General features: G+C 37.4%; 1 protein-coding gene across 10 annotated transcripts; it reads right to left on the bottom strand.

Annotated features, from left to right (window-relative positions):
* LOC107627518 (protein arv1 homolog) lies at window positions 5,960–14,365 on the bottom strand. 10 transcript variants are annotated; one of them, XM_016330368.2, is made up of 11 exons: window positions 14,207–14,365; window positions 12,023–12,353; window positions 11,795–11,927; window positions 10,821–11,034; window positions 10,640–10,687; window positions 10,406–10,495; window positions 9,960–10,064; window positions 9,763–9,857; window positions 9,270–9,336; window positions 9,087–9,162; window positions 8,154–8,494 (listed from the first exon to the last, which is right to left on the bottom strand). In XM_016330368.2, the coding sequence occupies exons 4-11, from the start codon at window positions 10,905–10,907 to the stop codon at window positions 8,352–8,354; spliced, it is 711 nt and encodes a 236-aa protein (XP_016185854.1). In that variant the 5' UTR covers window positions 10,908–11,034; window positions 11,795–11,927; window positions 12,023–12,353; window positions 14,207–14,365; the 3' UTR covers window positions 8,154–8,351. The 10 variants fall into 10 exon arrangements, with proteins under 10 accessions (XP_020974893.1, XP_016185852.1, XP_016185854.1 ...); XM_021119237.1 differs by lacking the exon at window positions 8,154–8,494 and adding an exon at window positions 8,542–8,585; XM_021119234.1 differs by lacking the exon at window positions 8,154–8,494 and adding an exon at window positions 5,960–6,824 and having other exon boundaries at window positions 10,406–10,687.

Here is a 15,131-nt window from a genome sequence, read left to right as displayed (position 1 = left end):
AGCTCAAGAGGAGACCATAGAGGTTCCCTTGAATGCCTTGTTGCAAATTATATACTCTAAAGATTACTCCTCCTCTGATGAGGAAGAAAAAACTAGGGAAGAGCAAGTTGCTCGGTACTTAGGAATTCTGATGAAACTAAATGCCAAGTTATTTGGAACAGAGACATTGGAGGAAGAACCTCCAGTGCTCACCAAGGAACTCAATGCCAAAAGTTTCCTAATTCCCTGCACCATAGGGACAATTACGTTTGAGAAGTCTTTATGCGACCTAGGATCGAGGATAAACCTCATGCCTCTCTCTATAATGGAGAGGTTGAAAATTTTTGAGGTTCAAGTTGCTAAGATCTCATTGGAGATGGCAGACAAATCACTGAAAAAGGCATATGGTCTAGTAGAGGATATCTTAGTGAAGGTTGAAAACTTTTATATCCTTGCAGATTTTATAATCTTAGATATTGGAGAGGACGAGGATGAATCCATCATCCTTAAAAGCCCTTTCCTAGCCACTGCCAATGCCATAATTGATGTGGCAAGGGGAGAGCTCGTTCTGTAGTTATGGGAAGACCGCATCTTGTTCAAGATGCCTAAACCCAATTCCCTCCATAAGGGCGAGACAACTGTGCAACACGTAGTGTTCCAACCCTTTCTCTCCGTACAGAGCTTTACAGAGCCCCTAGACACCAAATCTAAGTTTGGTGTTGAGGAACCATCATCAAGCACTGAGAATAAAGGCACTAAGAAGAAGATACCTAAAGGCTGGAGGGATAAGAAAATTCCCACTGAAGGCCTCTCACCTGGCATGAGAGCTGTCTTCACAGATAGCCCAGTGATTCCACACACTGTGAACAAGATCTTGTTTCTAAAACACGTGGAGCTCATCCATGAGAGCATAGGAAGGAAGTTCACTATAAGGGGTGAAATTCTGAGCCCTTATCCATCTCCGTAAAGGAGCTAACAGTCAAGCTAGTGACGTTAAAGAAGTGCTTGTTGGGAGGCAACCCAACCATAACTAAAGTATTTCTATTTTCTTTAATTTTATTTCTTTTGAGTAATATTAGTTTATCTTCGTAATTGTTCCCTTTGAGTTTGTGATCATGTTCAGTAGTCAGAATAGAGACAAAGATATTCAGAGATGGAAACGGAACACCCTGGAGTAGACCCAACGCCAGACAAGGAGGCAGGAAGGGCGTTCAATGCCCCATATGGGTAAGAAGGCTGGCGTTGAACGCCACATAAGGAGAAGTGTGGGCGTTCAACGCCCAAGAGGGAGTAACTTGCTGGCGTTGAACGCCAGAATGGGACCATTCTGAACATTCAATGCCTTACAGGGAGCAGAAACCTAGCGTTGAACGCCAGGAAGGGAGTCCCCAGAGGGTGTTCAACGCCTACTTGGAGTAGAAAGCTGGCGCTGAACGCCAGCCAGGAAGCAAAGGTTGGGCGTTCAACGCTCACAAGGGGGCAAGAAATTCGAATTCCCTAGCCTCTCAGGACCAGTGGGTCCCACAGAATCTCCACCTACCCCATCTTCTTCTCTCTCTTACTTTCCCTCTTCCCCACACACACTCTTCCCCATATACCCTCAACCAATCACATCCACATCACCTTTCTCTCTTCCCAAAACCTTCATCACTCCCATCCATCAATTCCCACCAACCCCACCNNNNCCTTACCCAAACCCCCCTATAAATACCTCCTCATTTACCCCTTTCTACTCACACAACAATCTTCTTCCCTTTCCCACACACACAATCGAAAGCCTTCCCCCTCTCTTCTCCATCTCTTTCTTCTTTCTTCTACTATCCTCTTCTTCTCTTGCTATTTTGCTCGAGGACGAGCAAAGGTTTTAAGTTCGGTGTTAGAAAAGCCTTACTTTTTGTTTTCTATTCTCACTTGTGGAACCCAAAGTCAGAGAATCCTCTAAAAAGAGGAAAGAAAAAGCCATAGCTTCTGCCTCCGAACCTTGGAAAAGGGAGAGATTCCTTACTAAGGCTCATCGAGACCACTTCTATGAAGTAGTGGCAAAGAAAAGGGTGATTCCTGAAGTCCCTTTTAGGCTAAAAAAGAATGAGTACCTGAAGATCCAACAAGAAATTCGGAAAAGAGGTTGGGAAGTTATGACCAACCCTATCCCGGAAGTTGAGATCTTAATGGTGCAAGAGTTTTATGCCAATGCTTGGGTCACTAAAAAGCATGACACTAGTGTGAACCCACATCCCAAAAATTGGCGCACCATGGTCCGAGGGCAACTCTTAAATTTTAGTCTGGAAAGTGTAAGATTGGTGCTCCAACTACCATTAATGCAAGGAGACCCACACCCTTACACTAGAAGAGTCATTTTCAATCAGAGGCTAGACCAAGTCCTTTCAGACATCTGTGTGGAAGGAGCTCAGTGGAAGAGGGATGCTCAAGGCAAGCCTTCCCAACTAAGAAGGCTTGACCTCAAGCCCGTAGCTAGAAGATGGTTGGAATTTATCCAACGCTCTATCATCCCTACTAGCAACCGGTCCGAAGTGACCATTGACCGAGCCATCATGATTCACTGCATAATGCTTGGGAATGAGGTGGAGGTACATGAGGTGATACCTCAAGAGCTATACAAGGTGGCAGAAAAGCCCTCCACCCAAGCAAGGTTGGCATTCCCTCACCTCATATGTCACTTATGAAATTCAGCTGGAATTGTCATAGAAGGAGACATCCCCATTCAGGAGAACAAGCCCATCGCTAAAAGAAGGATGGAGCATGCTAGAGAGCCGGCACATGAATCACAGCAAGAGCATGTGGAGCCGCCTCAACAAGAAATTCCTGAGATGCCTCAAGGGATACATTTTTCTCCCCAAGGTTATTGGGACCAATTGAATACTTCTCTAGGAGAATTAAGCTCCAACATGGATCAGTTGAGGATGGAACACCAAGAGCACTCCACCATCCTCCACGAAATAAGAGAAGATCAAAGAGTTATGAGGGAAGAGCAATAGAGACAAGGACATGACATAGAAGAAATCAAGCGTTCCATTGGATTCTCTAGAGGGAGCAGTAGCCGCCATTACTAAGGTGGTCACGTTCCATTACCCCCTTGCTTATGTTATTTTATTTTTCTGTTTTCCATTATATTTCAGTCTGTTTCCTGTTGCTAGTGCATGATCATCTTTATTTATGACTTAAAGGTATGAAATATTCCATATATCTCTCACGATGCTTAAAAAAATTATTTGAAAAAGAAAAGTGAGATACATAATTTTGAGTTATATAATAAGGATAGTCCAATTATTTGATGTGGTGGCATTACTTTTACTTTCTGACTGCATGAATTAATAGTGCATATGTGATGTTGAAGTAAAGTGTGTTGACTCTTGAAAGAATGATGGAAAAGGTGAAGTATTATTGGTAATCTGAAAAATTAAAAAAAAAAAATTGATTCTTGAAGCAAGAAAAAACAGCAAAAAAAAAAGAAAGAAAAAGAGAAAAAAAACACAAAAAAAAAGAGAAAGAAAAAAAATAAAAAGCCAATAGCTCTTTAAACCAAAAGGTAAGTGTAAGGATCCAAGACTTTGAGTATCAATGGTTAGGAGGGCCTAAAAGAAACAAAATATTGGCCTAAAAAGTTCAAATGAGCTCCTTCCCCTAACTAAATGCTTGTGGTATGAAGGTGTCAAGTGAAAAGCTTGAGACTGAGCAGTTAGAGTCGTGATCCAAAGCAAAAGAGTGTGCCTAAGAATTTTGGGTACCACTGTCTGGGATTCTAGCAAAGCTGAATTACAATCCAATTGGGTTCACCCAGTTAAATGCCTGTAGCGTTTATGTATCCAGTAGTAATACTGGAAAACAAAGCGCTTAGGGTCACGGCCAGACTCAAAAAGAAGCTGTGTTCAATAATTAAAAAAAAAACTAAACTAAGAGAGTCAATAATATCATCTAGATTCTGAGTTCCTAAAGACACCAACACTTCTGAGCTTCAAAGGATAGTGAGATGCCAAAATTGTTCAGAAGTAAATAGTTACTAGCCCCGCTCATTAATTGGAACTAAGCTTCATTGAAAACTCTGAGATTTATTGTATCCTTCTCTTCTTTCTAATCCTAATTTGTTTTTGGTTGCTTGGGGACAAGCAAGAGTTTAAGTTTGGTGTTCTGATGAGCGGATATTTTATACGCTTTTTGGCATCATTTTCATAGTGTTTTAGTTATGTTTGGTTTAAGTTTTATTATGTTTTCATAGGTTTTAGTGCAAAATTCACATTTTTGAATTCTACTTTTAGGAGTTGTGTTTTATGATTATTTCAGGTAATTTCTAGCTGAAATTGAAAAGCTTTGACAAAGTCTGATTCAGAGGCAAGGAAAGCATAGCAGATGTTGTCAGATTCTGACCTTTATGCACTCAGACGAGCATTTCTGAAGCTACAGAAGTCCAAATGACGCGCTCTCAACGACGTTGGAAAGCTAACTTCCAGAGCTTTCCAAAAATATATAATGGTCTATACTTTTCTTCAAAGGAGCCTGCCCATATTGGGCGTTGAACGCCAAGGAGCTACCCCCTTGCTGGCGTTCAACGCCCTAAGGAGACAAGCCAACGTTGAACGCCCAAGAACCACCCCCTTTGGGGTGTTCAACGCCTACCAAGACGCAAGGCAGCGTGGATCAACTCCCTAATGGGTGTTCAACGCCCATTCCTCAAGTTGGACGCCAAGCTCAGCCCAAGTACTCAACCAAAGTGGGCCCAAGGATGGATTTTCGCATCTCTAGTCTAGTCTATTATAATTCTGTACTTCTTAGTCATTAGGTTATTATATATAGAACAAAGATCACCTTTGTTAAAAAAAACTTTATCGATCTTTTCCCATTCATACATTTTACTATTACTTCTGTAAGCTGTGAGCTACTAAACCTCTTAAGTTAGGGTTAGGAGCTCTGCTGATTCTCATGGATTAATAATATTACTGTTTCTAAATACACGTTTGATTCCATTCTCTTGTGCATTTTCGTTCTTCATCTCATGAATTGAGAATGATCTGTGACAATCATCCTTGTTCTACATGGGTTCCGTGTGAGTCCTGACCCGAATAGCATTGAACCACAACTAAAGAATGCACTGCGGATTCCAAGAAAGTGCCTGGGCGACTTTGGATAAGTGACATAAAGTCCCATTGATCGTGGGTTACTGAGGTCTCTGTGGCGTTAAGGCTAAAGTCTGAGAAGCAACATTCCCTGATCCGGAAGATCCGACCTTGTCTGTGGCGTTTTGAGTAGGATCGTGAAGGGGGTGATTGCTTAGATCTTCACCTTCGATTATAGTGGAAAACCATGAGTTAACTGTATGAGGATGCTACATGAGTTGCTCGGATATGGTGGACTGCTATGGTTTAGAAGAGGCTAATGTGATGAGGATGCTACATGAGTTAGTCAATTACGGCTGCCATTGAATGAATCATTCGTTATTGGAGTAGACAGTAAGAAAAGTTAATCCGGAAAGAATACGCATTTCCGAAGCCTTAACTGAATCTCTATCATTGCTTTCAAATTAATCTGGTATTTCGTTTCCTTTACTTTTCGTTTATGCTTTTAAACAAACCATCTTTTCTAATCGCCTGACTAAGATCTATATGATAGCATTGTTTGCTCAATCCGACAATTCCATGGGATTCGACCCTCACTCACCGGAGGTATTACTTGGACGACCCGGTGTACTTGCCGATTCATCTGTGCGAAACTTGCGGAGTTCAATTTCGCGCACCAACAACTGGTGGGTTGCTCTAGGGAATACCACTCTCACAACTTCCCGCATTGCTTCATCACCGTCGGTTACAACCACAGATGGCATCTTTTGGCATATTACCTCCAACAGGCTCTTCAACAGCCAAGTATATGACCCTATCGTCTCATCCAACACTAGCCCAAAGCCAAAGATCGTGGCCTGCTTGTGATTGTTTGATCCTGAGAATATAACCAGTGGTCTGTTGTACTTATATTTTTTGTAAGTCAAGTCAAAAGCCAGAACATCTCCAAAATATTGGTAGTCCAACCTACTTCCCCCATCGGCCCAAAACATATTTGCAAGCATTCTGTCCTCGGTCAAATTATACAGTGCCATCAGCATAGGATCAGCCTCTGCCTTTCCTTCTAGATAGGGTATCGCAAATTCAACATCTCCATCAACAATTGCTCACACCTTTGCTTGTCAATATAATTGTACGCGTCCTTTAGAAATCCTACCAATGAATACCCACCTACCAATCCTGCCATATATCGCATTGTTTTTGCCGTCGATATCCCGCACTCACGCAATCCATCTATTTGCGCTTTCGCACCTTCAGTCAATGACCTATACTTTGGGATTAGGTGCACCATTACATGGGGAGTCAGTTCATGGTTGTGGTTGTTGTTGATCTTTCTTACTCGCCATACGGAAGCATTCTTATCTAGGTGAATGGAAAACTTCGCCTTGCAATTTGTTCTCGTCTCAGGTTTATGTACCCGCCTCCTATCCAATCTATTATAGTGCTTGGGATCTCTCAAACCCTCATTATTACAAAAAAAACATCCTCCTCCTAACATTTCTATCGTCATCCTTTTTTGAGTCTCCTTTTCGGACACCAAAACCATGATACCTACTAGAGTTTTTGTAGAACTCATACACATCATCATCAGTTCTAAAGGTCTTTTGCATAATATCTTCAACAGTCAAATCCTCAACATCTCCAAAATCCGAACACATTTGACCCTCTGTTTCGCTCCATAGTATCATTTAAAGTGTCCTCCGCCACCGCCTCATCACAGCGCCCATTTTCTTCAAATTTTTTTCCCTCGCCACCATTGTTATGCACTGCATCCATCTACATTTCAGAAAATCAGAATCTTCATAATTTAGCTAATGGAAAAACCGTAAATATCCTTCTTATTACACCCGCATTATTCCCCCAATCAAAGTTTAACACAAACGTATTCCACTACAGCAAATAGATCACATAGCCAAATTTCTACAAAGCCAAGAGCACATGCAAGGTTATCACAAAACACAACAACAATAGCTCGCAAGTTCAATAACACGCTAAAAAATTAACAACCATAGTACCCCTAACGCAAACCCCAATCTCCATAAACAACATCAATACCACATTCCCTCGTGTGCATCAACAATAACCACATCAATTAATTTAATAACAATTTACCAAAAAAGTTCTAATTACAGCAAATAGTCAGTTTATTGGTAATCAGAACAAGAGACCATCACCAGTAACTAGAACAATAACCAAAATAGTCAATGAGCAATAATTTCAATTTCAGAAGCTCCGGCTTCATTAATATGTTCCAGAACAAGAAGATAATACCATCACTCATAATCGGAACAAAAAATCTCAACAGTAATATGAATTTTAGACGCTCAACTTTAATTATTTATTTTCTAGAAAATTAATTATTTTCCAGAACAAAAAGACAATACCATCACTGGTAATCAGCACAACAATCAAAGCAATAATCAGAACAGTAATTTTAATTTCAAAACCTCAACTTTAGTTAACTTTTTTCCAGAACAAAAGCTCAATACCATCACTTGTAACTAGAACAATAACCAAAATAATAATCAGAAAAGTAATCTAAATTTCAGAACCCCAACCTTAGATAATTTTTTTTCCAGAACAGGACAATACCATCACTGGTAACCAGAACAATAACCAAAACAATCACTATCCACAACCACGCGTCACATTCCAACAGCGATACATACAGTTCGCATGACATGATGATTATGTTGGTAAGCACCACAGAACTTCCCTTTATACTTTTATATGTCTTATTGAGGACTCGAATCCGTGTAGAGCTCCCAGTGAGGCAGCCAGGCAGGTAATGCTGCTGTTTATCCAAGACCTCGACTGCGTACAATATGGTGTTTTGCATGAATATGATGCATGATATAATTTGTCGAAAGCCTATTCAGAATTCGCTCCATATTTTGGAGAAACACTCCCAAAAAAAGGGTTATGGAAATCATAGAAATTTCCTCCATATATAAACTTTTTAGCCATGGTTAAAATCACATGTACACCACTTTGTTATTGTGTTTTTTTTTTTAAATATATATAGACAAGAAACCATACACATCATATTAGCAATCAAATCCTCAAAAGAATCAAATGTATAAATACTCAATGGTTTTCAAGTTATTTCTAAAATATCACTTTCTGCATCAAAACTTTGTTTCATTGATATTATTCTGGACAAAGTTAAGATATGGCAGTGTTCACAACTTCATATCCATCTATCTCTTATATCCTGAAAAAACTATTTCTATTAACAAGTATATGATAATTGAATATACACTTTCTAACCTCAAAATTCTGCTACTAATATATAAATTAAGATCATGAAGAGGAGGACATTTGAATCCACCCTTTTATCAACTGCTCTAAAAATCTGAGATCTAGAACTTGAGTGACAAAAAGCTTTACAGCATATGCACCGAAGCAGGCCCAAACACATCGACCCATACTCGATTCAGTCATCACTGGATCACAGAAAAATTGTTTATCAGCTTTCCTTGTCAAGCATGTTTCTCATATTCAGACATCATTTTCCACAGCAGTGTTGACATGCAGCTAAGAAAACGATAAGCGGTTTTGTTTCCGTAAAAGTTCAGCATATGGTTTTTGAAATTCACATAAAAAAACATAGGGTCAGATTTTATAAAATACATCGGTCATGAGTGTCGAATAATTTAAATCTTTGCAGAGGCTAATGTAAGTGTGTCAATGTACTATCAACTAATCTCTAGGAGTTATGTGCACAAAATACATGCAATCAGCATAAATCGTCTCAAATAATAATCGACATTTGACAATATAAACAACATAATCAAGCCCATCTCGATACCCATGTGAGAGAGAGATGAAAAACTAAAACATACAAGCCTTTCACTAGGTGGAATCGCCTATATGAATTAGACTAGTGTGTTATCATTAATGTTGATGCTTATATTCAAGGTACCAAAATTAAACCTTTCTTAACATATATTTGAAGGAACATCATTTAAAGAAGAGAGGGGAGGCGGAGGGGAGTTGTTTTATATGAGAGAACATCATGATAAGTTGATTACTAACCATTCAATGCCACAGCATTAGATGATAAACAAAATAATTCTATGATGAAGATGACAGAATTCGGAAATTCCCAGACCTACATGAAAATACATACTTGGAAGGTCAAAGATGGTTGACAAATTCAAAACACATCAAAGACAAGAACAGGAATGTGTTAACAAAGAAATAGAATAAGAAACTTACCATCATAGCAATAAGAAAAATCTTGAAGTAACACGATATCATGATTGTGAGCAAAAGGTCATTGAATCTGCATGATTGAATACATTTAAGCTGATGTTTAATTGATGATACTAACATATGAATTTGGTATGCATGGAATGTTTACTGAAGAATCAACTTATCAGTAATCAATCCTTTCAAAATTTAAATTGGCAACTTGTTAGCCTTTTTGTGCAAATCACTTGTACATCCGAATCATTTTATCAGATTCAAATTCTCATTTCAAAACCAAAACTAGAGAATATTTTGATTCAATATTTACCATGGCCAAAAACTCTGAATATTCATGATACACAGGACTCCAAACCCAAGTCCATCACAAACACTCAGAAAAAATAGATTCTTTAAAGAAAGACTGATAGGGTCATTGCATTCCCAATGGACGATTGGTTACTCAAATTCTTCAAAATGCAAAAAAAGTTAAGGGATGAATGATAACCAAATATATATATACCTGGAGATGTTGATTGATGCATTGAGAAATATCTTAAACATAATGAAGAAAGTCAGAAGAAACATGAAGTTTCCAAAGACGACATACATGAACACCTGCTAATGAAAACCATAAAAACCTCCATAAAAAATAGCATGAAAATTCAAACCAACCAAGTTGAGTGAAAGGTTAGACATAATGGATACATATGTGTGAACCTTGCAACATGTTGACACTAATGAAGATGAGTTCCTTGCTTCTACATACAAATGAATACAAGCATCGAAAATAAAATAAATAATGGCCAATTTCCAGTGTAGCCCCTGCAAAAATTACCAAGTGACCAACTTCAGTGATAGAAAATGTGAATCATGAAAGTAGTATGAAGCAGCATATTTATTTACAAAATGCATTGTAACACAAATTAACACAGCCTTTAGATTATAAAAACACAGCTCAAACTTCAAAATGCTTAAGAATTCTTATTCTCAAACATGATCTCCCAAGGGAAAATGAAAAATCATTATCCAAAAACCAATGCACATAATATTTCCTGTAAAAATAACCATAGGAAATTACTAAAGGAAGCATCAAAAGAAGAAACCATAATAATAATAATAATAACTAGGGTTTATTATTATTACATAGCAACATAGTGCAATACCTCAAACTTCAATGTTTGTTGATTGAGGACATTGTACAGAAGATGTCTATAAGCCTTTTGCTTGTGAAGCATCAAATCTATCATAAGAATCTGAAAAAAAAAATCAAATAAATAGATAAAAACGAAGGGGAAGAAAAACAGGGCAATCCTTGCTCCTATCATATAAAAGACTAAAAAAGAAGGAATAAAGATTTGAACTTCGAAACCAGTAGTATAAAGGGATATATCAGAAACCATGATTTCACACTCTATATATTCATCTGCAACAGCCTTGCATTTCTCCTACACAGAAAAACAAAATAGGGGGTAAACGAAAATTGAAAAATTCAAATTCACTAATTCTAAGTAATTGAAATGAAAATGAAGAGAAAAAGGTAATTAACGGAAAAGAGTGATTGAAAAAGCAAAACTTTACGCATTTCATCAATCGAATGTTGCCGGGGGAATACTGAACGTAGAGTGATTTAATTGGGAAGCTACACTGAACGCATTGGTAACCCATTGATGATGCAAGAAAAGTTGCATCACAGATTCGATCAAAACTAAAGGTTGATTAAAAATGATTTATTTTTATTTTATGGAAATTTTTGGTGTTCTGAATCTGTGAAACCTTTGTGTTCTTTCTGCAGCTGAGCAGTAAAGTGAGAAACAGTTAGTTGTCAGAACCGAACCGGTAATCAAACCGGTCCTAGTATACTGATTTATTAGTTCTACCAATAGATCATTGGTTAAACCAATAAAACCAGTCCAACATAAATAAAAAATATAAGATAATCAATTAACGAGTATCAAACCTAAATTAATATAAAATACATGACTACAATCAATTATCAATTTCTAAAAGGGTTTATCTATCATGTGCCCTAAGGGCATATGTTAAGATTACAAAATAAGAAAGTGTTCATTTAAAATATACAAAATTTAAGTTTCTAATACATTTGTTTTGCTTCATTAAATGAAAATATTTAAAACTTTCTACTAGTGGTAAGCTTATCATGTGCTGTTAGGACAAGTGTTAGCTAAACCCTTTCTAAAAATACCTAATAGAAAAATTTCAATTTGCATTAAACCTACATTGAAACAATTAAATAAGAATAACAATCAAATATTAAAACCTAAATTAAAACAGTATCAATCAAGGATTAAACCTACATTAAAACAGCAATAATCAAGTATTAAAATAGTAACAATCAACTGCAACAATCAATTCTATACAAATTTCAATTAGCATTAAATTTCTATCTTAAACTTACATTAAAACAATAGCAACAGTTATACACAAATTCCAATTGCTTTCAAATTTGCTATCAAGTGTCATTCTATACAAATACAAATTCCAATTAACATCGATTTATCTTTTCTACACTACGTTGAAAAATAAAAGCTCACCTCTGCAGAAGTCCAGAAACAGAATCAAAGCTCGGTGTTCCAATAAAATGTCACAGTATTCCGATCACAGAACCAAAGCCAGAAGAGGCACGAGGTAGAGATTGTCAAAATCAGCAAAAGATAACCATTGCAACTGCATCAAACCAGGATCAGCAGCAACATTCACCCAGATGGCTAAATCATTAAAAATTAATGATTGAATAACTAAAAAAAATTGAAAAAACTCACCTTGATCGCACGCAGAGAAGAGGGAGACAGAGAACCGAGATACGGCCGGCGGAACAGTGTAAGCACAGCCGGAAGACGCGAGCAACACGGTGACACTGAGGAAGACGCGTGTAGCGCGGTGATGCAGAGGAAGACGCGTGCGGCACGGTGACGCGGCCGGCGAGAGGAGAGAAATCAAGCTGAGGCGAGACGACGATGCAGCGACGAGGAGGCTGAGGCAACGAGGAGGCAGAGGAGCCGGAATCGTGAGTGTGAGAGAGAGAGTGCCTCTGCGGCTCTGCGGAGGCTGAGTGAGGATGTGAGATTGAGAGAGAGAGCAAGCTTCACTTCACTGATGGAGGCATGGAGCCATGGAGGGCACTTCGAAGGTTAGGTTAATTTTTAAAAAAACCACCAAAACGACGTCATTTTGTTTTTTTGGGGGGGAAGGAAAAATAATCAAACCGACCAGTTAGATAAAGTATGTTGTTACGTGACTAAACTAAAATAACTACACTAAGAAAATTGAACTAATGACTAAAACGTTATCAGAACGGAGCTGGCAATCAACCCGGTCATATATAGAACTTATGCTTGATAGAAACATTATTATCATCCTATATAGTTGACGGATGAGATAAAGCCGAAGCTGAGTTCGTTCATTAAATAAAGACGAAAAATGGCAAAAAAGAAAGCATTCATTCCCCTTCGCTTCATATGAAGACAAAAAATAAAATAATATATTAAAAAAATAATATTAATAGATATCAATTATCATATAATCATGAAAAAAATAAATTGTGATTAATTAAATTTTTTGTTTATCTTTTTAATTTGTATATATTTAATAAAATTTATAGTTAAATAAAATGTAATTGATTTAAAAATGAGTGACTTTGAAATTAAAATAAATTGAATATAAATGAAAAGAAAGAATGCTATATGTATTATAATTTGTATATTAATTGATGAGAATCACTTCAGCTTGGTGGTAGAAGCATGCTTGCTTTATCCCAGAGGAAGGGGTTCGAACCCTGCGCTGGAGGGTTTAGAGCACGGTGGAGTTGCAGATCGATAGTCCATTGTAGATTCACCTTCAAACCGAGCGGCTCGGATCGATCCGGTTTTCACCGGGTTTGACCGGTCCGTACCGGTTCTCTACCTTAATTGATGAGAATCACTTCAATTTGGTGGTAGAAGCATGCTTGCTTTATCCTAGAGGAAGGGGTTCTAACCCCACTGGAAGCATTTTGGAAAATTTTCCAAAAATTATCACAAGCCTTGACGCCTTGACACTTGGCAGCGCTGGAGGGTTTAGAGCACGGTGGAGTTGCAGATCGATAGTCCATTGTAGATTCACCTTCAAACCGAGCGGCTCGGATCGATCAGGTTTTCACCAGGTTTGACCGGTTCTCTACCTTAAACGGTAGAAGCTTAGACTGGATCGGTATTGGGTTCGGTTTATCGGCCGGTCTGGTCCGGTTCTGACAACTATGGTTTCTAGTATAAATTTAGAGCATCAGAAAAAGATTTGGAGTTTCGTATATATCTTTATAGGACAAATTGAGAGCTTGATCAATATTTTTTTCATTCTAATTTGCGTCTATATCTTCCATAAGAAACATTGTATTATGCAGAACATCAGAAATAGAGAAAGAAGAGTTTGAAAAGAGAGCTTCAAGAAACTAGTGAACTGAATTAACTTCATCTTATTCTTCCATCAATGAATCAATTATACACACTTCTTAGAGGGATGCAAGAGTTTTATTTATAACAGAGTTAGAAAAGAGAGAAAGATCAGAGATCAGAACAAATTCAACACAACAACAACAAGGATCAGTAACAATTTCAACTCAACTCAATTATCCAGCAACAACCACATTTATGATATGTTCAGCATCAAATTCAACTTACAGTTGACAACAAATTCTACTTCTAGAGTTCTAGCAACAAATTCAGCTATGATAAGCAACAAAAACTTAAACTATGATAACTTTTAGGCAGCAACAAAAACTTAAACTATGATAACTTTCAGGCAGTAACAAAAAAAACTCCAATTCTCCAAATATGATTTATAGCAAATTAACTTTAGCTAAATCATAATTTCAGCAACATACTCAACTTTGAACAATAAATTCATGATGTACGAATAATTTACAGCAATAAAATTGAAAGAGGAATAACAGGGCTGAAGCTGAAACTCACATAGGCAGAGAGACGAAGCAAGTGTTGATGGAAGACCCGGGCCGAAGCTGAAACCCTAAACCCAGACTCAGGGCCGAGGAAGCGTTGATGGCCGAAGCAGGAAGGCGAGCTTACGAACTATGACAGAGCGCGACAGAGCTTGAGCGGCGACGAGCTTGATGTTGGGTATATGAGTATGAGAAGATGACAAAATCTTATATTTATGTAGTGGTTTCAAGGCACGATTAGATCGCTTTCTTTAGAGAGATATTTGTCCCCACACTTAGTTGCTATAGGGTTGATGACAATACTCTCCCAGGATACAATGAAACCTAAGAATTTCTTAATTAGCAATAGTAAGAAATTCTCAACTCTCTTGAACAAAGAAAATCTCTTAATGGTTGAGTAAATTGTACACTTAGTACTTTTTTTTTTTTGAAATAGTGGACAAGGACTTATTTATACATATTGCACGTAGCAATTATGATTAGTTACGTATACAAATGGTTGTGTCTTTTCTATTGCCAATAGATACAATATTTTGAACATATACAACTCTTAAAGAGTTGTGTCCCTTTAGCCAATAGATACAATATTTTAAACACACACAATCCTTAAAAGGTTGTGTCCTTTTAACCAAATGGTACTAAACGGCTAGTAATCGTTTATTAATATTAATAATATTAATAATAATATCAATAATATTAATAATATTAATTAATCAAATTTGTAAATACCCTTCAATCCCCCACTATTTATAAAATTTAAATGTCATACAAATATATGCATAAAGAATGTGTCACTAAGATTAAACATTCTTTTAGTGTAAATTTTAAAGTTCTAACGAATTAATAGGTGTCTAATCGATTAAACCTATACTCCATATGCTAGTACCAAAAATCACACACATTACTTATACCCTCCAAGTTCAAGAGTTTACAATTTT

Source organism: Arachis ipaensis, chromosome B01, assembly GCF_000816755.2.
Source record: "Arachis ipaensis cultivar K30076 chromosome B01, Araip1.1, whole genome shotgun sequence".
In the NCBI taxonomy this organism is placed as follows: domain Eukaryota; kingdom Viridiplantae; phylum Streptophyta; class Magnoliopsida; order Fabales; family Fabaceae; genus Arachis; species Arachis ipaensis.
The sequence above is the reverse complement of the archived record's forward strand: the minus strand, read 5'-3'. Positions and strand labels throughout refer to the sequence as shown.